The sequence below is a fragment of the Leucoraja erinacea genome, chromosome 7 (genome assembly GCF_028641065.1).
Source record: "Leucoraja erinacea ecotype New England chromosome 7, Leri_hhj_1, whole genome shotgun sequence".
In the NCBI taxonomy this organism is placed as follows: domain Eukaryota; kingdom Metazoa; phylum Chordata; class Chondrichthyes; order Rajiformes; family Rajidae; genus Leucoraja; species Leucoraja erinaceus.
This window is the reverse complement of record NC_073383.1, coordinates 3,999,905-4,027,041: the sequence shown is the minus strand read 5'-3', so window position 1 is coordinate 4,027,041 and position 27,137 is coordinate 3,999,905. Positions and strand designations below refer to the sequence as shown.

The following is a 27,137-nucleotide window of genomic DNA, read 5'->3' as shown; positions in this document are numbered from 1 at the left end:
ATTTTGTGTCTATCTTCGGTGTAAACCAGCATCCGCAGTTCCTCCCTACAGAACACAATAGTATAACCTCTGCAACAAAGAAAGGGGTCCAGTGCCAACAAGGTGAGCTGGAGCAGAAAACATCTCCTGATTCATACCATGAATTTTGTGCTACATTTTTGACATTGTGATAAGATCCCTGATGTTTTTGAAGGAAACTGAATGGCTCTTCTCCCAGTGACCTATGATCCCATCAAATTACAGTGCATTGAAAACTTTAGAGTATGCAATAGTTTAGAGATACAGCACGGAAACAGGTCGTTCGGCCCGCCGAGTCCATGCCGACCAGCGATCCCCGCACACAATCCTACACATGCTTGGGACAATTTACATTTATACAAAGCCAATTAACCTACAAGCCTGTACGTCTTTGGAGTGTGGGAGGAAACCGAAGATCTCGGAGAAATCCCACGCAGGTCAGGGGGAGAACGTACAAACTCCGTATAGACAGCATCTATAGTCGGGATCGATCCTCGGTCTCTGATGCTGTAAGGCAGCAACTGTGCCACAAAGGCCCCCCCCCAGGGACTGTATTACAAAGATATTTTCCAAAAATAATGGTCAAAGAATATTCTCGACTTCACTTTAACCCCAAGATTCAAAACGTTTCATAGTTGTTGCAAAACAGAACATGCTGGAAACACTCAGCAGGTCAGCCAGCTCTTTGGAAAAAGGAAAAGAGTTAACATCTCAAGTTGAAAGTTTCTCATTTATTGCTGAAGCCTCATATTGCCATGAAAATACTGTCATTTTGCAGAAGATTGGTGGAATGTGGAGAAAGGTGCTGTTTTTGTTCACATAATTCAGCTTAGATCAGAACATTGACTTTTCTAACTTCAAGCAACCCCCTCTTTCCATCCCTCCCCTTCCCCATTCTCTGACCAGTCTGACTGTCTCCGACTACATTTTATCTGTGTTTGCTTTGTTGTTACCTTCTCCCAACTGACAATAATCTATTTGGCATTTTCCTTAATCCCAATCCCCTTTGTCCTGTTTTCACACCTCACACTTCCTTATCTCTGTATCACCCTATCACCTGACATCAGTCTGAAGAAGGATCTTGACCCGAAACGTCACCCATTCCTTTTCCCTAGCGATGATTCCCGTCCCGCTGAGTTACTCCAACATTTTGTGTCTATCTTCAGCACAGCAGTTCAAAATTCATTTACCTTTGATAGTTGGAGATATAGACAGCCCGGGGGTTTGTGTGGGTTTATTCAGAGTTGACAAGGAGAACAGGACTTTTTGCTGTACTTCTGGAACAGAACGTAAGTCTTTCATATCAAAAACCAAGTTGGCATCCAAAGTAACCTCTTGAAGTTGTTGCATTATGGCATTCTCAAATCCAATGGCCAAAGTTTTAATGCCGGCTCGTGACAGTGCGTCGCTGGTCTGCTTCACATCCTCATTCAATTTTCCACCTGTGATGAGCACAAGGAACTGGGGAACACCTTCCTCGTGCCGACTTCCTGAATATTTGTTAAAAATGTATTTCAGGACATATTTCAAGGCTTCTCCTGTCTTGAGAACGGTGCCACCTCTCTGTCGGAGTTTTCGTACGTGAGAGAGCATTTCATCTTTTGATGAGTAGGTGTTTAGAAAGAACTCAGGTTTTGCACTATCACTGTACTGCACCAGGCCTACTTGTACAGCATCACTGCCAATGTCAAAGGCTTCAATTGTCTTTGTGATGAAGCTCTGGATAATAGGCAATTTTCTTATTTTTCTGCTGTATGACCCATCAACAAGGAACACAATGTCCCTCTTGTCCACCTCTGTTCCATTACAAATGAAATACACAGTTAATGCAATGTAATATCAACATTTACAAACTCTATTAAATAACGGTATGGCTTGTTATTAATTCGGGAGTAAGTCATTTCTTAAGCTATGGAGATAATTCATTTCTTAAAAACTTAAAACATAAGTTAAGCGGCCTAACTATTTTAATAGACTTTCCAATTACTAATGAAAATGCTGGGGCAGCAGGGCAAAGACTGTGGACGCCAACATAATCAACAAGTTCATCAGGAAGGCTGGCTCCGTCCTGGGAACAGAGTTGGATTCATTGGATGTGGTCTCGGAAAGGAGGATGCTCCTCAAACTACGGAGTACCTTTGACAATGCAGCTCACCCCCTCCATGACACACTGGGCAATCCAAGGAGCACCTTCAGCAACAGACTATTCCCACCATCTTTGCACATCCCTCATCCTGGACTTTTCCACTTGATTATTTCATTTCATGTTTGTGCAATATTATATATGTGCGGTGCAATAACTGGTCACTTAAATGTCATTATTATTGTAATGCACATGACACCTTCAATGCCTTGTGACTGTATCTTTTGACTGGTGGCAGACCAGTTTCCCTATGAGATAAGTACAGTTGTATCATATTGTATGATGGTATGATTTGAAATGCAATGGTATCTAGGCATGATCTCCTTCACCTCCCACTGACATGCACTTTGTATTCAGCAATCGATCAGCAATTGAGCTGAAACGATGGGCGTTTCCATCCAGAAGGAACATTTAATCTTGCTGCCCCATCAGAATGTAAACAGGCAGGAGAATTAACTGTGGCAAGTAACATCCATGCCAAATGACCATCAACAAGAAGAGAACATCTATTCAATTACCCTTGACATTCAGGGGCATTATTAGCGTGAGAAATGGAAAAGACAATCTCGATGAAACAAATACATTTGTTGGCAGCAATTGAAAACTAGCAATTTATTAATAACTTTTAAATCTATTCATTAAATTATCTTGTTATGGATGAAACATATATCGAGGCTCAGTAGCGGCCTGCAGTTCAGATTTAGTTTAGTTTTGAAATGCAGCGCGGAAATAGACCTTTCGCCCCACCGAGTCCGCACTAATCAGTGATCCCTGCACATTAACACTACCCTACATACACATTTTTTCACTGGAAGTAGACAATGTTTTCTCACAAAACACAAAATCGAACCAATTTCAAGTAATTACTAAATACAAACAAACGACTGCTTTAAATATAAGCAAATCTGGAAAATGGATGATCTTGTAATGTACCAGACAGGAGTTCAATAGTAATAAAATGAGAGTGTCAAAGCCAAAGTAGTTTCTAAAAGGTTAGATACCTTTAATAGATGGTTCAGTTGGTTGGTCATAAGTGATAGTTACACCGGCCAATGTTGAGAGGGGTGCCATCACTCGTTCCTTTATCCCGTGCAGATCTTGGAATCTGTCCACGTAGAAGAGTAAACTGGGGTCGATTGCGATATCTTTTATCTGTGCCTGATCTGCATTCTTGACTCCAATGGCAATGGTCATTACAGCGGCCCGCTTCAGGGCATCTGCGGGTGCCTTGACATCATCCACAGATCTTTCTCCAGTGATGACCACCAAAAGCTGGGGGACTCCATCCTCTTTCCTGCTTCCTGCCTCTCTGGTAAAGTGTGTTTTGAAAACGTAGTCCAGCGCCGCACCAGTGTAAACCTCCCTGTCACCGTTCATTCTGAGTCTCGTCAGAGCACTTTGCAAAGCAGATTGCGTCGTGTGAGTGTTTAAATACCATTCAGTCAGACGGTGATCATCACTGGATTGAACCACTGCAACTTGCACAGAGTCCGATCCGATCACAAATTTGTTGACCATGTTTGAGATAAACTTGACCATTTCCAAAAAGTTTTCGTGTCCCACACTGGAACTACCATCGATGAGAAATATTATGTCTCTCTTGCTGACTTGGGCTGCAAAGTAACATTTGATCAGTTGAATAATAGAAACATTTGTCTCAAATCATTTGCTTAATCTGAAAAATAAATTCAGTTTTTATACTCAAACCATGATGGAGAAGTTAGACCAAAGAACATAGAAATACAGCACAGGAACAATCTCTGTGTCGAACACGATGTCAAGACCAACTCTAAACGCCCGCACATTATCCATATCCATCCAAACCCTCCATATCCATGTGTCCTATCCAAAAGTCTCTGAAATGCCACTATTGTATATGCTTCCACCACCATCCCAACTGTGTATTCCAGGCATTCACCACCCTTTGTGTAAAATACTTGTACCACACATCTTCTATGAACTTTGCCCCTTCATCCTAAAGCTATGTCCTCAAGTATTTAATATTTCCATTCTGGGAGAAAGTTCCATCCTGACTGTCCACCCTATCTATGGTGGCCGATTGGGAAAGGGGGAGATGCAGCGAGACCTGGGTGTCATGGTACACCAGTCATTGAAGGTAGGCATGCAGGTGCAGCAGGCAGTAAAGAAAGCGAATGGTATGTTAGCTTTCATTGCAAAAGGATTTGAGTATAGGAGCAGGGAGGTTCTACTGCAGTTGTACAGGGTCTTGGTGAGACCACACCTGGAGTATTGCGTACAGTTTTGGTCTCCAAATCTGAGGAAGGACATTATTGCCATAGAGGGAGTGCAGAGACGGTTCACCAGACTGATTCCTGGGATATCAAGACTGTCTTATGAAGAAAGACTGGATAGACTTGGTTTATACTCTCTAGAATTTAGGAGATTGAGAGGGGATCTTATAGAAACTTACAAAATTCATAAGGGGTTGGACAGGCTAGATGCAGGAAGATTGTTCCCGATGTTGGGGAAGTCCAGGACAAGGGGTCGCAGCTTAAGGATAAGGGGAAAATCCTTTAAAACCGAGATGAGAAGAACTTTTTTCACACAGAGAGTGGTGAATCTCTGGAACTCTCTGCCACAGAGGGTAGTTGAGGCCAGTTCATTGGCTATATTTAAGAGGGAGTTAGATGTGGCCCTTGTGGCTAAGTGGATCAGGGGGTATGGAGAGAAGGCGGTTACGGGATACTGAGTTGGATGATCAGCCATGATCATATTGAATGGCGGTGCAGCCTCGAAGGGCCGAATGGCCTACTCCTGCACCTAATTTCTATGTTTCTATCTATGTTTCTATAGGATCTAATACTCTTACATACCTCCACTAATTGTATATTTTCCCCTTCCATTTGACCTCCCAAAGTGCAACACCTAAATGCTTAAATTAAAGTCCATCTGCCGTTTCTCCTCCCATTTGCCATTTATAATGTACACTTTGCAGCCACTGTGTGCCCGTGGTGAACGGAATGAATGTTGAAAGTAACAAGCAAAGAGTGACGCAATCAGATACAATAATGCATAGAAATGTTTGAAGTTGCCCACCTTCAGCCTTCGATTCTTGCACCTCAATCACCAATTGTTTCTTGGCCACCAATGAAAGCAGGGGCATCAGCTGTGTTCGTGCGGAAGCCATTTGTCGGACGTCGGGTAGGAGGATAGTAAATGAAGGATCAGTCGCTATCTTTTTCATTTCATCTGCATCAGCGTCTTTCACACCAACAACAAATATAAAGGTCCCCAACTTCTTCAACAAAAACACTGCACTCTTGATATCATCTGTGGACTGTCTGGAGGTTATAAGGATCAATACCTGGGGAACCTTCTCCGCTGCCCTGCTTCCAGCTTCTGCAACAAAGTGATTGTCCATCAGGAACTGGAGGGCTAATCCCACATTGGCATCGTGTCCACCATTCTGATGAAGATGTTGCATGGCTTTGAGAATTCCTCTTTTTGTGTTGTATGCTTTTAAATAGAATTCGGTACTCGGGACATTACTGTACTGCACCACAGCGGTCTGGATGGCACTGGGGCCAATATTAAGATCTTCAACAATATTTGCAATGAAGGAATGTATGAGCTGAAATTCAGCACGTTCCACCTCATTTGATCCATCAATTAGGAAAACTATGTCAGCGGATTCTTGCGCTTTCAAGGGAAAGACAAATGGAAAAACGTGAACATATCTCTCCAAGATGTCATGTGGGCTGGCGATGGCGAAATTAAAGCCACGCCGGGGTGGTGAGAGGTCGCACACCGGGTCTTGGTGTTAAAGATACGTGCAGAGTCCCGCGGCCATTCCAAGCCGCATTCAGGAGCTCGTTCTCGAGTTCCCTCCAATCAAACACAGTGTATTGTAGACGTCCCAAAGGCTGTTGAAGGTGTACAATAAGTGAGTTCGGTATTCTGACTGCCCATGCCCAGGATCATAGGTCACGAGCGATAAACATTCTCGGGAGCTGTGCTGCTGCATGTATACAGACCTGCGTTTCATCCGTAGTCAGGATTGAACATGTGTCTCCGGTGCTGCAAGTGCTATTGAATTAGTACTGGGCCATCCCTCACCCCTCTCTAGTGTCCAACCCTGTCCGGGTGCAGCCGGAGATTTCGGCCCGAAGCAGTGGCGGCACAGGCTAACAGCCAGCGAGGAGAAGAAACGCTAACTCCAGCTCAGCTCTGCCTGTCCCGCCGGGTTAACCAACAGCCCTGGACTGACGGGATGCCGGCTTGGAGCAGTGGAGTTAGCACTGTCAGCCTGGGCCGTCACTGCTTCCGGCTGGTGTCCCGTCAGTCTAGGGTCACCCCGGACATCTCCGGCCGCACCCGGACAGCGATGGGACACTCGGAAGGGGACGGGGACGGTCCAGTAGCAATCCAACATCGATTGCAGTGCTGGAGACCCGGGTTCGATCCTGACTGTGGATGAAACGCAGCTCTGTATACATGCAGCAGCTCAGCTCTGGAGAATGTTTATCACGAGTGACCTTTGACAAATCCCATGACTCCTTGCGTTTTTCCGAATACCGAACACGCTTATTCATTAATACATAAAAACAAGTCGTCAGGTAGTATCTGCTTTTTCACAGATTCATTTCCCCAACCTTTGAACTCCTCTCCATGCAGTTTAGAAGATGTCAGCTAGTACTTATTAGCTAACATACCCACTGTCACCACCATTTATACCTCCAATATGCACAGACTTCCTGTTAACACATTTGTTGCCACTACCTTTTGAACTCTAGTGCATGCGAAGTTCAGAGGGTGCCAGCTAGTATCAGTTGTCAACATATTCATTTTCCTCACCTCGACACAAGCGTCTATCAGAAGCCACCAGTCAGTATTTGCTAGTTACAAAAAACTGGAGTAACTCAGCGGGACAGGAAGCATCCCTGGAGAGAAGGAATGGGTGACATTTTGGTCTCGACCTGAATCATCACCCATTCCTTCTCTTCAGAGATGCTGCCTGTCCAGCTTTTTGTGTGTATCTTCAGTTTAAACCAGCATCTGAAGTTCCTTCCTACACATTTGCTAGTAATACATTCAGTGTTATTATCTTTGTATCCCGTTTCACGCAGAACCGAGAAGTCGCGATCTAGTATCAGTTATTAACATATTAAGCGGGGTGAGAGATTGCAACCTTCACGTGGTCCACCCTGTTTTGACAAATACCATCAACCCGACGTGCACAAACAAGATCAAATAGAACAAGTAGGCCTACAACTTTAGGCTGTGCTGCCACACGCAAGAAGAAGACATATTAAGCATCCTTACCTTTGTACTCCACTGCATACGGATCCAGGAAATCGCGACTTTTGTATAATGTAAGAGTAAAGTATAGACCCTATGATTAACACATCAATCTACCTCACCTTTGTACTTAAGAAGGAACTGCAAATGCTGGAAAATCGAAGGTAGACAAAAATGCTGGAGAAACTCAGCGGGTGAAGTAGCATCTATGGGGCGAAGGAAATAGACAAAGTTTTGGGTCGAGACCCTTTTTCAGACTGATGTGAGGGTGGGGGGAGCGGGAAAGAGAAAGGAAAAGGCGGAGACAGTGGGCTGAGGGAGAGCTGGGAAGGGGAGGAGAAAGCAGGGACTACCTGAAATTGGAAATGTCAATGTTCATACTGCTGGGGTGTAAACTGCCCAAGTGAAATATGCGGTGCTGCTCCTCCAATTTACGGTGGGCCCCACTCTGACCATGGTGGAGGCCCAGTACAGAAAGGTCGGATTTGGAATGGGAGGGGGAGTTGAAGTGCTGAGCCACCGGGAGATCAGGTTGGTTATTGCGAACCGAGCGGAGGTGTTGTGCGAAGCGATCGCCAAGCCTACGCTTAGTCTCACTGATGTAGAGCAGCTGACACCTAGAGCAGCGGATGCAATAGATGAGGTTGGAGGAGGTGCAGGTGAACCTCGCCCATACCTGAAAAGACTGCTTGGGTCCTTGACTGGAGCCAAGGGGGGAGGAAAAGCGACAAGTGTAGCATTTCCTGCGGTTGCAAGGGAAAGTGCCAGGGGAGGGGGTGGTTTCGGTGGGAAGAGACGAATTGACAAGGGAGTTACGGAGGGAGCGGTCTCTGCGGAAAGCAAACAGGGGAGGAGATGGGAAGATGTGGCCAGTGGTGGGGTCCAGTTGGAGGTGGCAAAAATGTTGTAGGGTTATTTGTTGTATGTGACGGCTGGTAGGGCGGAAGGTGAGGACAAGGGGGACTCTGACCTTGTTACGAGTGGGGGGATGGGGAGTGACAGCAGAGTTACGGGGTATAGAAGAAACCCTGATGAGAGCCTCATCTATAGTAGAAGAGGGGAACCCCCCATTCTCTGAAGAATGAGGACATCTCCGATGCCCTGGTGTGGAACACCTCGTCCTGGGTGCAGATGCGGCGTAGACGGAGGAATTGGGAGTAGGGGATGGAGTCCTTACAGGAAGCAGGGTGGGAAGAAGTGTAGTCCAGATAGCCATGGGAGTCAGTGGGTTGATAGTGAATGTCGGTCAGAGGTCTATCATCTGCGATGGAGATAGTGAGGTCTATAAATGGTAGGGAAATGTCGGAAATGGTCCAGGTATATTTAAGTGCAGGATGGAAGTTAGTGGTGAAATGGATGGAGTCAGTGAGTTGTGTGCGGGTGCAGGAAGTAGCACCAATGCAGTCGTTGGTGTAGCGGAGGTAGAGTTCAGGGATAGGGCCATGGTACGCCTCGAACAAGGATTGTTCGATGTACCCTACAAAGAGGCAGGCATAGCTGGGGCCCATGCCCGTGCCCATAGCTACATCTTGTATTTGGAGGAAATGGGAGGAGTCAAACGAAAAGTTGTTAAGGGTAAGGACCAGCTCCGCTAGGCAGAGGAGAGTATTTGTAGACGGAGGTTGGTTGGTTCTACGGTAGAGGAATAAATGCAGGGCTTTGAGACCCTCCTGGTGGGGGATGGAGGTGTAGAGTGACTGGACATCCATGGTGGAGATGAGGGAATGGGGGCCTGAAAACAGGAAGTCCTGGAGTAGGCGAAGAGCGTGTGAGGTGTCTTGAACATAGGTAGGGAGGTATTTAACCAGGGGGGATAGCATGGAGTCGAGGTATGTGGAAATAAGTTTGGTGGGACACGAACAGGCAGAAACAATGGGTCTACCGGGATGGTCCCATTTGTGGATTTTTTGGAGAAGGTAAAATCGGGCCGTGCGGGGCTGGGGAACGATGAGGTTGGATAGGGAGCCGGAGTGGATGGATTCAGTGATGGTGCGAGAGATAGTGGCCTGGTGCTCGTCTGTGGAGTCATGGTCCAAGGATAAGTAGGAGGAGGTGTCTGAGAGTTGGCGCCTGGTCTCAGCTTTGTAGAGATCAACGCGCCAGACTACCACGGCACCTCCGTTGTAGGCGGGTTTGATCACCCAGTCTGGGTTGTTGCTGAGTGAGTGGAGGGCTGTACGTTCATGGGGGGAGAGGTTAGAGTGAGAAAGGGGCGTGGAGAAGTTGAGGCGGTTGATGTCCTGCCGGCTGTTTTAAATAAAAAGGTCTAAAGCAGGTAGATGGCCATGAGGGGGAGTCCAAGAGGAGACGGGATATGGGGTCATCACTGGGGGGGCGAGGACTCCTACCCATGGAAAAACGCTTCGATGCGGAGATGACGGAAGAAGAGCTCCACATCATGGCGGACGTGGAACTCATTGAGGTGGGGACGGAGGGGAACAAAGGTGAGGCCTCTGCTGAGGACAGACCTTGAGAAGGAATGGGTGTCGTTTCGGGTTGAGACCTTTCTTCAGACTCTGAAGTCTGCCTCGCTGAGTTACTCCAGCATTTTGTGTCTGTCCTTGTCAAAAAAGTATGTGTTGCAAGAGAGCAGACAGAATGAGATAGTCAGGATTTCAATTGCGTTCGAAGAATAAATGAGTCTTGGGATCGAACAATTAATGGCGATCACAGCTAAAGGAACAAATTGTGTGGATTAGCATGTTTGAGAGGTGGAGGAAATTACATTACAGGGAAACGATCATGAGAGTATTGCTGATGAAAACAAAGAGAGAGCCAAGAATAACTGGGATGTAGCAATTCAGGATGATAGAAGCAAGCCAGATACCTGTCCTTTTTATGCATCTCATGTAGAAATCTGTGCAATGTCCTGGACCAGTTTCTCTGACATGGGAGAAATCCATAGGTCTAGTAGTGAATAAGTTTGTACAATGAGACATTTTTGAAGGGCTTTATTCAAATTGAAAAAAAAAAGCCATATTGGCCAGGCAACATGCAGAAGCTTTTGATTCTAAAATTCACCTGAATCCGCTTTCAAAGAATACCAAAGGATCACCATAACATACACAGCGCACCGAAGATAGACACAAACGCTGGAGCAACTCAGTGGGACAGGCAGCAACAGACTGGTTCCACCACAATGCAGTACTGAACGCCACAGAAGATCCTTTTTCCCTGCAGCTATCAAACAGCACATCTCCTCCCCCTTCTGTCGTGGGGTAGACTGACTCCCCTTCCCCCCTCCCCAATCTTTACACACCCTGGCCTAGCCACTCGTCACTTTAATTTCATGTTTCATGTATCTTGTTGCGTTTTATGACTGTTGACAGACTAATTTCCCTCCTGGGATAAATGAAGTTCTATTACATCCAATCGTATCATACTTACACAGATCAAGGACCCATCGAATGATAGGTTGATAATATGTAAGTACCATCAAACATGTGCAAGAGAACATCTAGAAACTTTAGAGTCGACAGAGAAATATGCATGATGATGTTTGAGAACAGCTGGTGGAGTCATAAATTTGAAATTTAAAGTGACAAAGCCGTCGTATTAAATCATAGATAAGAGGTCAAGAATTTGAAGACATTATATGAAGATTGGCATTCTTGAGGAAAACAGATGTATTTGGATAGTAAAATAGCTCTGCAGCTGAAAAATGCCCCAGTGAGTTCAGCTGTGAACTAAAGATCAGATAATGCAGAATTTCCTATAAAGAGGAAAAAAAAGTTTTATAATTAAGATTGTTAAGGGTTTGGACACGCTAGAGGCAGGAAACATGTTCCCGATGTTGGGGGTCCAGAACCAAGGACCACAGTTTAAGAATAAGGAGTAAGCCATTTAGAACGGAGATGAGGAAAAACTTTTTCTCACAGAGAGTGGTGAATCTGTGGAATTCTCTGCCTCAGAGGGCGGTGGATTCAGATTCTCCGGATGCTTTCAAGAGACAGCTAGATAGGGCTCTTAAAAATAGTGGAGTCAGGGGATATGGGGAGAAGGCAGGAATGGGGCACTGAGTGGGGATGATCAGCCAGTATCACATTGGATGGCGGTGCTGGCTCGAAGGGCCGAATGGCCTACTCCTGCACCTATTGTCTATTGTCTATTAACCGATATACTGAACAAGACCAAAATATTGATAACCTGACCATGATATTCGCTACAGTAGTTAGCATGCAGGAAAAAGCTCTATTGATCCACTCAAATACCTGTAAATGACCCAAATTGGTGTATGAGAAGTTAATGAATAGCTATGAATTCCCAAACATGCATTTCTAATACTATTCATACTTTTAAACATCGGAATAAAGCCAAGTGAAAGCTTTCCAACTGCTTAATGTCAGATAAAATTTGGTTGGTGTTATTGGTCTGTTGCATAGATGGATTTGCACTATACTTTGCAGTGAATATTCAGGAGAACTTATAAACCAATTGATTGAGATTAGGAAACAAAGAGATTCCGATCGGCTTTCAAACATTTGTAGTAGCAATGTTACAAAATGTTGTGATTTAAAAAATCAAGTCTGCAATTTATCCCATCAGATAAAGCATAAAATAAGTTTAATTTGACACCTAATTCACTTTCATATCTCAAGTATTTAAAAGGTTATGGCCATTTTCATACTCGGAAATTAGCATCTTGTTCCCTATTGATTTTCTATGGACATAACAAAAAAGCTGTGATCGTGGACAGTCAAAAGCCCATAACTTTCTTAATAATTAAGAGAACTGAATGAAATTTTCAGTTATCATAGATTGAAGCATTCTGAAACAAATATAAAATAATCTTACTTGGATGACCTGAAATTAAAGCATATAATTAGTTAGTTACCCAATTGTAGCTAATTTCAGACTTCAATTACTAGATTTAAACATCTATCCATTTCTTAATAAATGATTAACATTTTTAAATAGCCTAAGTGTCCAAATAATATTCACAAACAATTCACAATAAAACATGATTTTTAAATCTCATTTACATTAATTTATAGGCCAAATGGAAGGAATTTAGTGTTCAATTGCTGTAAATTAAAGTCCATTTAAATCAGCTTTCTAGTGGGATCCTGTGAACGCGCTGGTTTAGAACGTTCATATTGAGGTGGATTTGTGCCCTCAAATGCCCAGAAAAATACTGCGGGATATAATGGGGCCCAAATGCTTTGCAACATCACTGGAATTCTCTACCACAGAAGGTAGTTGAGGCCAGTTCATTGGCTATATTTAAGAGGGAGTTAGATGTGGCCCTTGTGGCTAAAGGGATCAGGGGGTATGGAGAGAAGGCAAGCACAGGATACTGAGTTGGATGATTAGCCATGATCATATTAAATGGTGGTGCAGGCTCGAAGGGCCGAATGGCCTACTCCTGCACCTATTTTCTATGTTTCTATGTTTCTATGTGATTGAAGTATCAGGTACTACTGGTGTTAAATCTCAATTGTCAAGTTCACCATCAGGGCAGGAGCCTAATGGTTTGTATAAGTACAGAGTGATCACGAACAGGAAGCTATATTTCAAAGACATCTTAAGCATGTTATTTTACCTTGAACATTATGTCCAATAAAGTATTTACAAACCACTATTAGGCAGCATGGTGACGTAGTGGAAGAGCTACTGCCTTACAGTGCCAGAGAACCGGGTTTGATCCTGAATTTGGGTGCGTGACTCTATGGTGTCTGCATGTTCTCAATAGACAATAGACAATAGACAATAGACAATAGACAATAGGTGCAGGAATAGGTCATATGGCCCTTCGTGCCAGCATCGCCATTCACTGTGATCATGGTTGATCATCCGCAATCAGTACCCCATTCTCCCCATATCCCCTGACTCCGCTATCGTTAAGAACTCTATGTAACTCTCTCTTGAAAGCATCCAGAGAATTACCTTCACTGCCTTCTGACGCAGAGAATTCCACCGATTCACAAATCTCTGGGTGAAAAAGTGTTTCCTCATCTCCGTTCTAAAGGGCCTACCTCTTATTCTTAAACTGTGGCCCCTGGATATGGACTCCCCCAACATCGGGATCATGTTTCCTGCCTCTAGCGTGTCCAATTCTTTAATAATCTTCAATAAGATTCCCTCTCATCCTTATAAATTTGTGTGTATACAAGCCCAGTCGCTCCATTCTTTTAACATATAACATCTATCACCAGGGTCCTGTATACAACTGTAGAAGGACTTCTTTGCTCCTATATTCAACTCCTCTTGTTGTGAAGGCCAACATGCCATTAGCTTTCTTCACTGCCTGCTGCACCTGCATGCTTAATTTCATAGACTGATGTACAAGGACACCCAGATCTCGTTGAACTTCCCCTTTTCCTAGTTTGACACCATTCAGATAGTAATCTGCCCTCCTGTTCTTACCACCAAAGTGGATAACCTCACATTTAACTACATTAAACAGCATCTGCCATGGATCTGCCCACTCCCCCAACCTGTCCAAGACACCCTGCATCCTCAAAGCATCGTCCTCACAGTTCACACTGCCACACAGCTTTGTGTCACCTGCAAATTTGCTAAAGTTACTTTTAATCCCTTCATCTAAATCATTAATGTATATTGTAAATAGCTGATGATGATTGGTCTTTTCGCTGATGATATCATTATTTTTCTTGAACGACCAAATATATGTCTCCCAAATCTAATGAACCTATTTGAAACATATGGATGCTACTCAGGGTATAAATTGAATATAACAAAAACACAAATTATTTCATTCAATTATTCTCCATCCCAACAAATCAGAGATGCATATAATCTGAAATGGAATTCTAAAACGATGCAGTATCTTGGTGTAACTATAACCAAAACACTTTCCAACTTGTTTGAAGCTAATTATAACAAAATTGAAGAAAACATCAAAAAGGACGTTGAGAGGTGGTCGACCCTTCCTCTAGACTTCAGTGCCAGAATACAAACGGTAAAAATGAATATCCTACCTAAACTACTATATTTATTCCAATCTCTCACAATTAATGTCCCCCGAGATAAATTCATAGCCTGGGATAAAATGATCTCTAGATTCATTTGGAATAGCAAAAAAACAAGAATAAAACTAACAACAATTCAACTGCCGAAAAGCAAGGGTGGAATGGCTTTACCAAATCTGAAGAAATACTTTTATGCAGCTCAACTCAGACCTCTGGCTTGTTGGTGTAGACCTGATTATGAATCTCAATGGAAAGAAATGGAAAGGGAGATACAGGGTTACCAGACCCAGATTTTGGTGGGAGACAAATATCTGAGAGGGGCTTTGAGACATGCTATCAATCCAATAGTAGCATTTACGTTAGAAATATGGAATGTTATAGTAGAAAAATACAAATTAAAAAGAAGGGTTCACACATTGAAGTGGGTCGCATATGACTCAACGTTTAAGCCAGGGGTGTATGATTCAAAATTCAAAGAATGGGCAAAAAAGGCATTACGACATTGTATACAGTTTCAGAAAGTGGCGAGTTTATGAGCTTCCAAGATGTAAAGTCAAAGTATGGTCTCGAAAACAACGATTTTTTTAGATACTTGCAATTAAGAGGCTACTTTATAAAAGAGATAAGGCCAGAACTAGATGAAACTTCAAATAATGTGATCAAGGTGATTGTGGATGCATACAAACAGAAGGGGTCTCAGGTCATCTCCGCTTTCTACCAAGCTCTGGTGGAAAGCGGGGGAGAATCAACGCTCTACATAAAAACAAAATGGGAAGCAGAATTAAAGATTCAAATAACAGAAGAAGAATGGTACCAAAAATGTGTGAAACACAATGTCCATCCACAAGCTCACTAGTATGGAGAGAATTTTGCTGGAAGAATCTATCTCGTTTTTTTATAACACTCAAAATAAAAAGCAGACAACTTGCTGTCCAACAACACTGTTGGAGGCTGTGTGGGAGTACGGAGGCAGACCAATCACATATTTTCTGGAACTGTGTAAAGATAAGGCCATACTGGGAAAATGTTAATGCAGCTGTAAATAATATCTTGGGTTATAAAATCCCAAATACCTGCCCTGTGATGTATCTGGGGTATATTAAAGATAGTGTAAAAATAGAAGATACATATTTGATTAAAGTTTTGCTTGCAGCAAGTAAGAAGGCCATTACCAGGCAGTGGCTTAATGAAAAAAGTCCAAAACAGGAACAGTGATTAGAAATTGTGCGAGACATCTTTAATATGGAGAAACTGACATATTCCTTGAGAGTCAAGGAGAATTCATTTGAGAAGATCTGGGAAAAATGGACCGTTTATTTGAGCCATGACACCAATTAGATAAATGCCGAGCTAGATATGGGAAGATTGCGTTATATAGAACTAGATGGTATGTTTGTATGAATGTTGAATTATCTCCAGATAACTAATCAACAATGTAATGTTTTTTTCTTTTTTTAATTTGGTAAGTGAACCACACGGTCTTATTCCAATTTTTTAATTTATTTACTTCTTTTTTTTCCCCCATCTACTTATTTTTTTATTTTGATTGATGTTTTTCTTACTTTGTTTTATTTATGGTGATGGTGTTGCACTGTTTTGAAAATATCTCTTAAAAATCAATAAAAATTTAAGTGAAAAAAAAACTGCATCTGCCATGGATCTGCCCACTCCCCCAACCTGTCCAAGACACCCTGCATCCTCATAGCATCGTCCTCACAGTTCACACTGCCACCCAGCTTTGTGTCACCTGCAAATTTGCTAAAGTTACTTTTAATCCCTTCATCTAAATCATTAATGTATATTGTAAATAGCTGCAGTCCCAGCACCGACCTTGCGGTGCCCCACTAGTCACTGCCTACCATTCTGAAAGGGACCCGTTAATCCCTACTCTTTGTTTCCTGTCTGCCAACCCATTTTCTATTATGTCAGCACTCTACCCTCAAAACTATGTGCCCTAATTTTGCCCACTAATCTCCTATGTGCGACCTTATCAAATGCTTTCTGAAAGTCCAGGCACACTGCATCCACCTGCTCTCCTTTGTCCATTTTCCTCGTTCCATTCTCAAAACATTCCAGAAGAATAGTCAAGCATGATTTCCCCTTCATAAATCCATGTTGACCGATCCTGTTACTGCTCTCCAAATTATCTTTAATAATCGACTCCAGCATCTTCCCCACCACCGATGTCGAGCTAACTGGTTTAGAATTTCCTGTTTTCTCTCTCCTGCCTTTCTTAAAAAGTGGGATAACATTAGCTACCCTCCAATCCACAGTAAATTATCCTGAATCTATAGAACAGTGGAAAATGATCACCAATGCATGCACGATTTCTAGAGCCACTTCCTTGAGTACCCTGGGATGCAGACCATCAGGCCCTGGGGATTTATCAGTCTTTAGTCCAATCAGTTTACGCAACACCATTTCCTGTCTAATGTGAATTTCCTTCAGTTCCTCCATCACCCTAGGTCCTCTGGACACTAGTACATCTGGGAAATTGTTTGTGTCTTCAGAAGTGAAGACGGATCTAAATTACCTATTCAACTCATCTGCCATTTCCTTGTTCCCCATAATAAATTCACCTGTTTCTGTCTTCCAGGAACCCATACATGTCTTAACTTATATTTTCCTCTTCACATACCTAAATAAGTTTTTACAATTTTGATTATTCTCCTTTATATCCTCCTTTGCCTTCGTACCTCATCTTTTCTCCCCATATTGCCTTTTTAGATATGTTTAGATAGATTTCTCTGTTGCTCTTTAAAATGTGCCCAATCCTCTGGCTTCCCGCTCATCTTTGCTGTTATATTTCTCTATTATTTTTATAATCTCCTTGACGTCCCTTGTCAGCCATGGTTGTCTCTTATTCCCTTCTTTCTTCTCTTTGGAATGAACTGATCCTGCACCCAGAACTTCCCAGAGATACCTGCCTTTGTTGTTCCACTAGCATCCCTGCTAGGATCTCTTTCCAGTCAACTTTGGCCCTCATTCCCTTTTGCCTCCATAGTTCCCTTTGCCCAACTGTAATACTGACACTTCCGATTTTCTCTTCTCCCTCTCAAATTGTAGATTAAAACTTATCATATTATGGTCACTACCCCCTAATGGATCCTTTACCTCGAGTTCCCTTATCAAATCCGGTCCATTACACAACACTAAATCCCCGTGACCTGTGTGGGTTTTCTCTGAGATCTTCAGTTTCCTCCCACACTCCAAAGAGGTACAGGTTTGTGGGTTAATTGGTTTGGTTATAAATGTAAAAAGATGTCCCTAGTGTGTGTAGGGTAGTGTTGATATGCGGGGACTCGGTGGGCTAAACAGCATGTTTCCGTGCTGTATCTCGAAACTAAACTAAACTAAACCAGGTAAACTGAACTATCTAAATGTACAGTTTTTAGTTAACTTTAACATGCTGCTTCAAACATCTGTTGTGATTTAAGAATCCAATACTGAAAAGTATGGTGTTGTAGTTATTTATAGTATTTCTAGCAGGTTTCAATGCCACTTGATTGCAAACTTTGAAAATAGGATTAGTGTTGTTGGCTTCTCCAAGTGGAAATCGTCTGGCAGAGTGTTGCAAAGAAGAATTTCTTGCATGGGATTTCTTAGAAATATCAATCATGTCTGTTGAAAATATTCCTAAAATGAGGACTATTACTGTGGATCCGTCCTGGAAAACTGGGACTGAGATGATGCAGACGGATGGTCCTCTCTCTTCAAGCTCTCACATTTCGCTGAGAATGTTATTTGGAAGTATTTTATGTGCAACACATCTGAATCTTTAAATAAGACAGATAAAAAAGGGGGGTTGACTACTTTGCCCCTCAGCCCTGCCCCAATGGTAAATGTAATCACAGCTGATCTGCTCCAGACTACAACTCATTTTATGCCTTAACAGCATCTCATATTTCACTTGGGCAGCTTACAGCCCAGTGGTATGAATATTGATTTCTCTCATTTCAGGTAGCCCCAGCTCTCTATCCCTCCCTCATCCAAGTCGCACCAGCTTCTCATTTTCACTCTACAAACAAGCTAACAATGGCCTGTTTCCTGAATCATCGTTACTTTTTTTGCATATCTTTCATTCATTATTCTTTATCTCAACACATCATCGTCAATATCTCTTGTTTCCAAGACAAGACAAGACAAGAGAGTTTATTGTCATGTGAAATTCTTGCTTGCTGCAGCACAACGGAATATTGTAGGCATAAATACGGAACAGATCAGTGTGTCCATATACCATAGAATATATATATATATATATATACACATAACATAAATAAACAGATAAAGTGCAATAGGCTGTTATAGTTCAGAGTTTGTTTGAAGTTGTGTTTAATAGCCTGATGGCCATTGGGAAGTAGATGTTCCTGAACCTGGATGCTGCAGATTTCAAGCTCCTGGACCTTCTACCTGATGGCAGCAGAGAGATGAGTGTTTGGACAGGATGATGTGGGTCCTTTATGATGTTGGCATCCTTCCCATTCCCACACTGACCTTTGAGGCCAAAAGCAAAATGGAGGAACAGCATCTCATATTTCGCTTGGGCAGCTGACAGCCCAGTGGTATGAATATTGATTTCTCTAACTTCAAGTAATCCCAGCATTCTCACTCTCTCTCTCCATCCCTCCCCAACCAAGTTGCACTAGCTTCTCGTTTTCACCCAGCAAACAGCTAACAATGGCCTGTTTCCTTTAGCATTGTTACTTTTTGGCATATCTTTCCTTCTAAGTTCTATATTGCCCCTGTCCCACTAAACCCAACCAGGTGGTTGTCGGAGGTTGCAGGTAGTGGAAGGTAAGACCTCCGGCAACCACCTGCAACCTCCGGCAACCACCTTCAACTAGCATCGCAACCGGCTTCGACTAAAATTACCGATTTTTAAAACGGCAACCTATTTTTAGTCGCAGCCTGTTTTGAATTTTTTGAAATAATCGCCGGAACATAGTAGAAGCGGAAACCACTTTCAACCATTAGGGAGACTGACCAAAACTTCCGGGAACCTCTGGGTACCGCACGGAAACCTTGGGTGGGGCGCAAAGTCTCCAGAGGTTTCCGTTCAGGTTTCCTAAGTGGGACAGCGACTTATCTCTAGGTATGTTGCAAAGCGTACTTGAATCGTCGTTGAGAATCTGTCCCAGCCCGTGTGCGTGATTTTGGCGCTGTTTAGAGGGGGCGGGTTTAAAACGCGATTTTCACTAGGCTGCTGCAATCGAAAATGTTCAGCCTAGTAAATCATTAACGAAAAATCACTGAAAGTCCCCGTCGCAAAAGGTATTATTAGTTTTTATGGCCTTGTATAATAGTTATAGTAGTTTAAAAATCACTCTCTAAACCCGCGACCTCTCGCAGCCCCAGGGTTTTATAAAGCAAACAATTAAAGGTATGTACCTTATTTTTACATTAAAAGGGGCTTCTTAAGAACCCTGTTATATAAAGTTTTCTATAGCGAGTAGCTCACTTTGGGCTATTTATATCCCGCAGTATTTTTCTGGGCATGTGAGGGCACAAATCCAGCACAATGTGAACGTTCTAAACCAGCGCGTTCACAGGAACCCACTAGGAAGCTGATTTAAAATGGACTTTAATTTACAGCAATTGAACACTAAATTCCTTCCATTTGGCCTATAAATTAATGTAAATGAGATTTTAAAATCATGTTTTATTGTGATTTATTTATGAATATTATTTGGACACTTGGGCTATTTAAAAACGTTAATCATTTATTAAGAAATGGATAGATGTTTAGATCTAGTAATTGAAGTTTGAAATTTGCTACACTTGGGTAACTAACTAATTATATGCTTTAATTTCAGGTCATCCAAGTTAGATTATTTTATGTTTGTTTCAGAATGGTTCAATCTACGACAACTGAAAATTTCATTCAGTTCTCTTAATTTTTAAGAAGGTTATGGCCTTTTGACAGCACGCGATCACAGCTTTTTTGTTATGTCCATAGAAAATCAATAGGGAACAAGATGCTAATTTCCGAGTGTGAAAATGGCCATAACTTTTTTAATACTTGTGATATGAAAGTGAATTGGGTGTCAAATTAAACTTATTTTTATGCTTTATCTGATGGGATAAATTACAGACTTGATTTTTTAAATCTCAACATTTTGTAACAATGCTATTATCTCTCTACATCGTTGTCCATGTCTCTCGTTTCCCTTTCCCCTGACTTTCAGATCTCAACCTGAAATGTCACCCATTCCTTCTCTCCAAAGATGCTGCCTGGCCCACTGAGTTACTCCAGCATTTGTGTCTATCCTCCAGAGATACTGCCTGAATTGCAGAGTTGCTCCAGCACTTGGCATTTTGAGCTGATTTCATGTACTGTAAGTTGGATAATGGCCTCTGCAGTCTGGTCAAGTGTTGGGAAAGAGTTTGATGTTTACAGAGTTACTGCTTGGGCAGAATCAGGTGTAATTTGAGCTGGTTGACCCGCAGGAGGAGGATGGTGCACTGTGGAGCCAATTGTCATTGATTCTAATTAATGAGCCTGGGCTCAATAATCTCAGATCAAAACAGTGCAGACAAATTGCAACAAGAGAGAATGAATGCAGCTATTGGCAACATTTGAGAGTTGTATTTGGAATTGGTGCTTCAAGGGATCATTCTCATAAACCTCCTCTGGACTCCCTCCAACGCCAGCACATCCTTCCCCAGATATGGGCCCCAAAACTGCCCACAATACTGCAAATGCGGTCTGGCCAGTGCCTCGTTTCAAGGGACGATGGATTTAACTTCCACAGCAACAGCAAGGCAGAGAAAAAGTTCAGTGTGTGTGGGATGTCAAGGTGAAATAGTGTGGACAGAGGACTGAAGAGGCAGAGTTTGAGGAATGCATCAAAATGGAAAATGGTATGTCATGTGTCATAGGAGCAGGTTTAAGCTATCTGGCCCATTCAATCATGGCTGATTCATCTTTCCCACTCAACCCCTTTCTCCTGCCTCTCCCCGTAACCTTCAATGCCCTGTCTAATCAAGAATCTGTCGATCTATGCTTTAAAAATGCCCAATGACTTGGGTTCCATAGTGGTCTGCGGTAATGAATTCCACAGATTCACAACCTTCCAACTATAGGGGTTCCTCCATATCTCCTTTCTAAAGGCACATCCTTTTATTCTGAGGCTATGGCCACTTGACTTAGATCCTCCCATTAGTGGAAACATCCTCTCCGCATCCACTCCATCCAGGCCTTTCACTATTTTGTAAGTTTCAATGAGGTCCCCCTCATCCTTCTAAACTCCAGTGAGTACAGGCCCAGTCCTTTCAAACGCTCATCATATATTAATCCAATCATCTCCAGGATCAATCTCATTAACCTCCTCTGGACCCTCACCAACACCAGCACATACTTCCTCAGAAATGGGACCCAAAACTGCTCACAATACTCCAAATGTGGTTTGACCAGTGCTTTATAAGGCCTCACCATTACATCGAAGACAGACACAAAAAGCTGGAGTAACTCAGCGAGACAGGCAGCATCTCTGGAGAGAAGGAGTGGGTGACGTTTCGGGTCGAGGCCATCAGACCTCACCATTAAATCACCGTTTTTATATTCTAGAAATAAATGCCAACATTGCATTTGCCTTCCTTACGACTGGTTCAACTTGCAAATTCCACTTTTGGAAATCCTGCACCAGCACTCCCAACTCCTTTTGCACCACTGATTTCTGAATCCTCTCCCAAGTAGAAAATAGTCTACACTTTTAGTCCTACTGCTAAAATGCATGGCTGCCCACTTTGCTATGCTGTATTATATCTGCCACTTCATTGCCCACTCTCCCAACCTGTCCAAGTCCTACTGCAGAGTCCCTGCTCCTCCATCTATCTCCGATACACAACGTGAAGAGTAGCAGCATCAAAACCAACCCCTGCGTGTGCTAAATGTCTTCTTCGCCATCCTACCTACTTGCCACTTTCAGATAGATATGTACTGTGCTCATTGATCCCACTGCTCTACAGCACCTCCCTTGCCCCTCCCATTCACTATGAAGGGCCTGTCCAGTTTAGACTTAACAAAATACAACATCTCACTCTTACCTGAATTGAACTCCATTCACCATTCCTTGGCCCACATGCCAAGATCACCTTGTACCTTGTGATCGTCACTTCCAAAGAGTCCACCAGGGACTATACTAGAAGATGGACAATTTATACTGGACAATTTTTACATTTTTCAAGCCAATTAACCTACAAACCTGTACGTCTTTGGAACGTGGTGGGAAACAGAAGATCTCCAAGAAATTCCGTAGTCGGGATCGAACCCTGGTCTCCGGTGCTGCATTTTTGCTTTAAGGCAGCAACTCAACTGCTGCGCCACTGTGACTGAATGCTCTGTAATTTTTTTATTTTATTTTTTTTTAATTTTATTAGAAGTTAATACAGCACAAAACAGTACAGTGGAACCTAATTTTAGGTGCCAACTATGTAATACCGTAATCCATTCTATGTACAACCTCTAGTTTTATGAGAAGGAAGTAAGCAAGACAAGAAAAAGAAAATAATAGAAAGAGGAAAAAGTGGAAAAATAGATGGTAGAGAGTAGAAAAACGTGAAGTGTGTATATAAAAAATAAAAAAGGAAGAGAGAAAGTGGAAAGTAGAAATAGAAGAGAAGGCCCCTTAAAAGAGAATTTTTCAAATCTGTATTCGGAGATGTAGATCTATCCGCGTCATGAACTGAAATCAGCAATCTTTACGGTACCGCTGCATCACATGATTCCAAAAAGTCGATGATAGGAGACCAACTCCTTAAGAATTGGTCATATTTATCTATTAGTCGGAGTCTCATTTCTTCAAGGCGTGCTATGTCCATCATATTCCTAATCCACATTCTAACAGTTGGTATGGTTGTATTTTTCCAAAATTTAAGTATCAATTTCTTTCCAATTATTAACCCATAATTTAAAAATACATTTTGGTCTTTATTTAAATTGGTATCTTCTCCTATTATTCCAAATATAATCCATTCCATTTTGGGTTCTATTCTTGACTTGAAAAGCTTTGTAAATATATCAAATATATCACTCCAAAATGTATTCAACTTTGTACATCCTACAAATGAATATGTTATATTAGCGTTTTGAAACAAACATTTATCGCATCTGGGAGAGACGTTTGGATAAAATGTATTCAACCTCGTTTTTGAATAATATAGTCTATGTAATAATTTGAATTGAATTAAATTATGTCTTGCATTAACAGAACAGTTATGTGTATTCATAAAATACTTTTCCCATCTATCCTTCGAGATCTTTATCATTAGCTCATTTTCCCAATCTTCCCTTAATGCTTCTGTTGAGGGTGATTCTCTATTTAATATATTATTATAAAAGTATGATATTAACTTTTGTGAATCAGCCTTAATATTCATTGCTTCTTCTAAAGGATCTAAAAAATACTGTTCAACATGATATATAATATATCCAACTAAAAATATATCCAACTGCTGAGCGGAACTATCCAGCTAGTACATTATGTTCTTAATATGCATTGCCCAGTAGTAATACATAAAGTTAGGTAATGATAAACCCCCAACTTCTTTAGATTTGCACAAATGCTTTCGTTGAATTCTATGTGTTCTGTAGTCCCATATAAAATTAGTGATAGTGGAATCTAGTTTTTTGAAAAAATATTTTGGAATATATATTGGGATCGCTTGAAACAAATATATTAATTGTGGTAAGAAAGTCATTTTTATAGCGTTAATTCTACCTATCAATGAGAGCGGAAGCGTTTTCCAAAATGTAATCGTATCATTCAGTTTATTTAATAGTGGTATAAAATTGGCACTAAATAATGATTTGTATCTTCTCGTAATTTGAATACCCAGATACTTGAATTTTTCTGTTGCAATTTTGAAGGGGAATTTTAGTAAGTGTCTCGAATCCTGTGGTTTTAAAGATAATTTAAGATAATTTAAGATATAGATATTCTATATCCTGAAAAAGAGCCGAATTCCTCAATTAGTGCTAATAAGGTGGGTATACTCGTTTGTGTATTAGTAATATATAAAAGGATATCATCAGCATATAATGAAATTTTATTCTTTGAGTCCTTGCTGTTATATCCGTGAATATTCGGGTGATTTCTAATCCTTTCGGCCAGCGGTTCTATCATAAGGGCAAATAGCAATGGTGATAAGGCACACCCTTGCCTATTACCCCTTGATAAGTAAAATTTTGGAGATAGCGTATTGTTAGTTAATATTCTTGCCGTAGGTCTATCATAAAGTTGTTTAACCCATCTAATAAAATTATCTCCCGTATTAAATTTTTGGAGTACCTTATATAAATACTGCCATTCTACTTGATCAAATGCCTTCTCTGCATCCAGCGTGACAACTGAAATATCTTCATTGTCCTCATTATGAGAGTACATTATATTAAAAAGCCCTCAAATTATTAAATGATTGTCTTTTGGGTATAAATCCCGTTTGATCCGTATTTATTAAATTGTTAATATAATTATTTAGCCTTCTAGCTAGAATCTTTGCTGGACGTGAAATAGCTCTATAAGAACCCGGTTCATCTAAATCTTTATCTTTTTTTGGTATAAGCGTTATTGTTGCTTCTGCTGGGGTTTCTGGCAGTTTATTTTCAGTATAAGCCAGCATGTATGAATTGAATAATCTTGGTACGATTGACTCCTGAAATCTTTTATAAAATTCATTACTAAAACCGTCTGGTCCTGGGGTTTTCCCATTTTTCAGTGAGCTTATTATTTGTTTTATTTCTTCACTAGTAATCCGTGCTCCTAATTGCTCTTGTTCTAAACTGTCCAATTTTGGGAGCTTGCAATTATCTAAAAAATTTGTAATTTTACTTACATCTGTCTTTATTTTAGATGTATATAAATTATGATAAAATTTGGCAAAATCCTTAGGCAATGTTAGAAACTCACCCTTATCCGATTTAATTTTAGTAATAGTTTTTTCTTTTTCTCGTTGCTTTAGTTGCCTCGCAAGTAGTTTATGTGGCTTATCCCCAAGAATGCTCTGTAATTTTTGATGACCATCTGTACTGTTTATGATACCACCCATTTTACTTTTATCTGCTGTTAAAATGAAGCATTTTACATTCTAAATCAAATCATTGATATAGGTAACAAACAACAATGGGCCCAGCATCGATCCTTGAGGCCCACAACTAGTCACACGCCTCGAATCTGCAAAACAACCTTCCACCACAACCTTCTGCTTCCTCCCATGAAGCCAATAATTTATCCAGTTACTGGTTTTCCTTGTATCCCATGTGACCTAAACTTCCAGAGCAGTCAACCATGTAGAAACTTATCAAAAGTCTTGATGAAGTCCATGTAGACTATGTCTATGGTGCCATCCACTTTGAACTTCTTGGTTATAGAAACATAGAAACATCGAAAATAGGTGCAGGAGGAGGCTATTTGGCCCTTCGAGCCAGCACCGCCATTCATTGTGATCATGGCTGATCGTCCCCAATCAATGCCTGCCTTCTCCCCATATCCCTTGATTCCACTAGCCCCAAGAGCTCAATCTAACTCTCTCTTAAATCCATCCAGTGACTTGGACTCCACTGCCCTCTGTGGCAGGGAATTCCTCAAATTCACAACTCTCTGAGTGAAAAAGTTTTTTCATACCTCAGTCTTAAATGGTTTCCACTTTATTCTAACCTTTATTGTGGTTCTGGACTCGCCCAACATTGGGAACATTTTTCCTGCATCTACCTTGTCCAGACCTTTGATAGATTTATATGTTTCTCTTAGATCCCCCTCATCCTTCTAAACTCCAGTGAATACAAGCCTACTCTTTTTAAACTTTTCTCATATGGCAGTCCCGCCATCCCAGGGATCAATTTCGTGAATCTATGCTGCACTGCCTCAATCACAAGGATGTTTTCTCCTCAAATTAGGAGACCAAAACTGTACACAATACTCCAGATGTGGTCTCACCAGAGCCCTATACAACTGCAGAAGAACCTCTTTACTCCTATACTGAAATCCTCTTCTTATGAAGGCCAACTTTCCATTAGCTTTCTTCACTGCCTGCTGTACCTGCACGCCAACTATCAGTGACTGGTGTACAAGGACACCCAGGTCTCGCTGCACCTCCCCCTTACCTAACCTAACCCCATTAAGATAATAATCTTCCCCCTTGTTTTTGCTGCCCAAGTAGATAACCTCACATTTATCTATATTATACTGCATCTGCCACGCATCTGCCCACTCACTCAACCTGTCCAGGTCACCATGCAACCTCCTAACATCCTCTTCACAGTTCACACTGCCACCCAACTTTGTGTCATCTGCAAACTTGCTAGTGTTGTTCCTAATTCCCTCTTTCAAATCATTAATATATATATGGTAAACAGTTGCAACCCCAACACCCAAACTTCCGGCACTCCACTCGCCACTGCCTGCCATTCTGAAAAGGACCCTTCACTCCTACTCTTTGCTTCCTGTTAGTTCCTCAAAAATCGACAGCAAATTTGTGAGACATCAGATTGATAAGCGAGTGTGTGGATTGTTTTATTGTCTTAATCATCTGTTTTTTAAATAACTTTGCTTACGAATCCATATGAAGGCAAGAGATGACGCTGATGTTGGAATCTTGAGCAAAAAAACACATTCCTGGATAAACTCAGCAGGTCAGACAGTATCGGTGGATGGAAATGAACAGACAACATTCTTCAGACTGATGGAAGAGAGGGGGAGACTGCTGGTAGAAAGAGGTGAGGAGAAGGGGTGGGTAAGAGCTGCCCAGTGATAGATTCAGTTGAGGAGGGATTGATTGGTAGTTAGGTC

At 41.7% G+C, this 27,137-nt stretch overlaps 1 protein-coding gene across 1 annotated transcript in view; it reads right to left on the bottom strand.

Moving 5' to 3' along the window:
* LOC129698547 (collagen alpha-3(VI) chain-like) overlaps positions 1-27,137 on the bottom strand; it is a 130,244-nt gene that overhangs the window by 28,208 nt on the left and 74,899 nt on the right. Inside the window, exons 3-5 of the mRNA XM_055637626.1 lie at positions 5,219-5,821; positions 3,163-3,774; positions 1,209-1,814 (exon numbers count right to left, since the gene is read on the bottom strand). Coding sequence (XP_055493601.1) covers positions 1,209-1,814; positions 3,163-3,774; positions 5,219-5,821 — 1,821 coding nt within the window. The remainder of the gene's footprint in view (positions 1-1,208; positions 1,815-3,162; positions 3,775-5,218; positions 5,822-27,137) is intronic.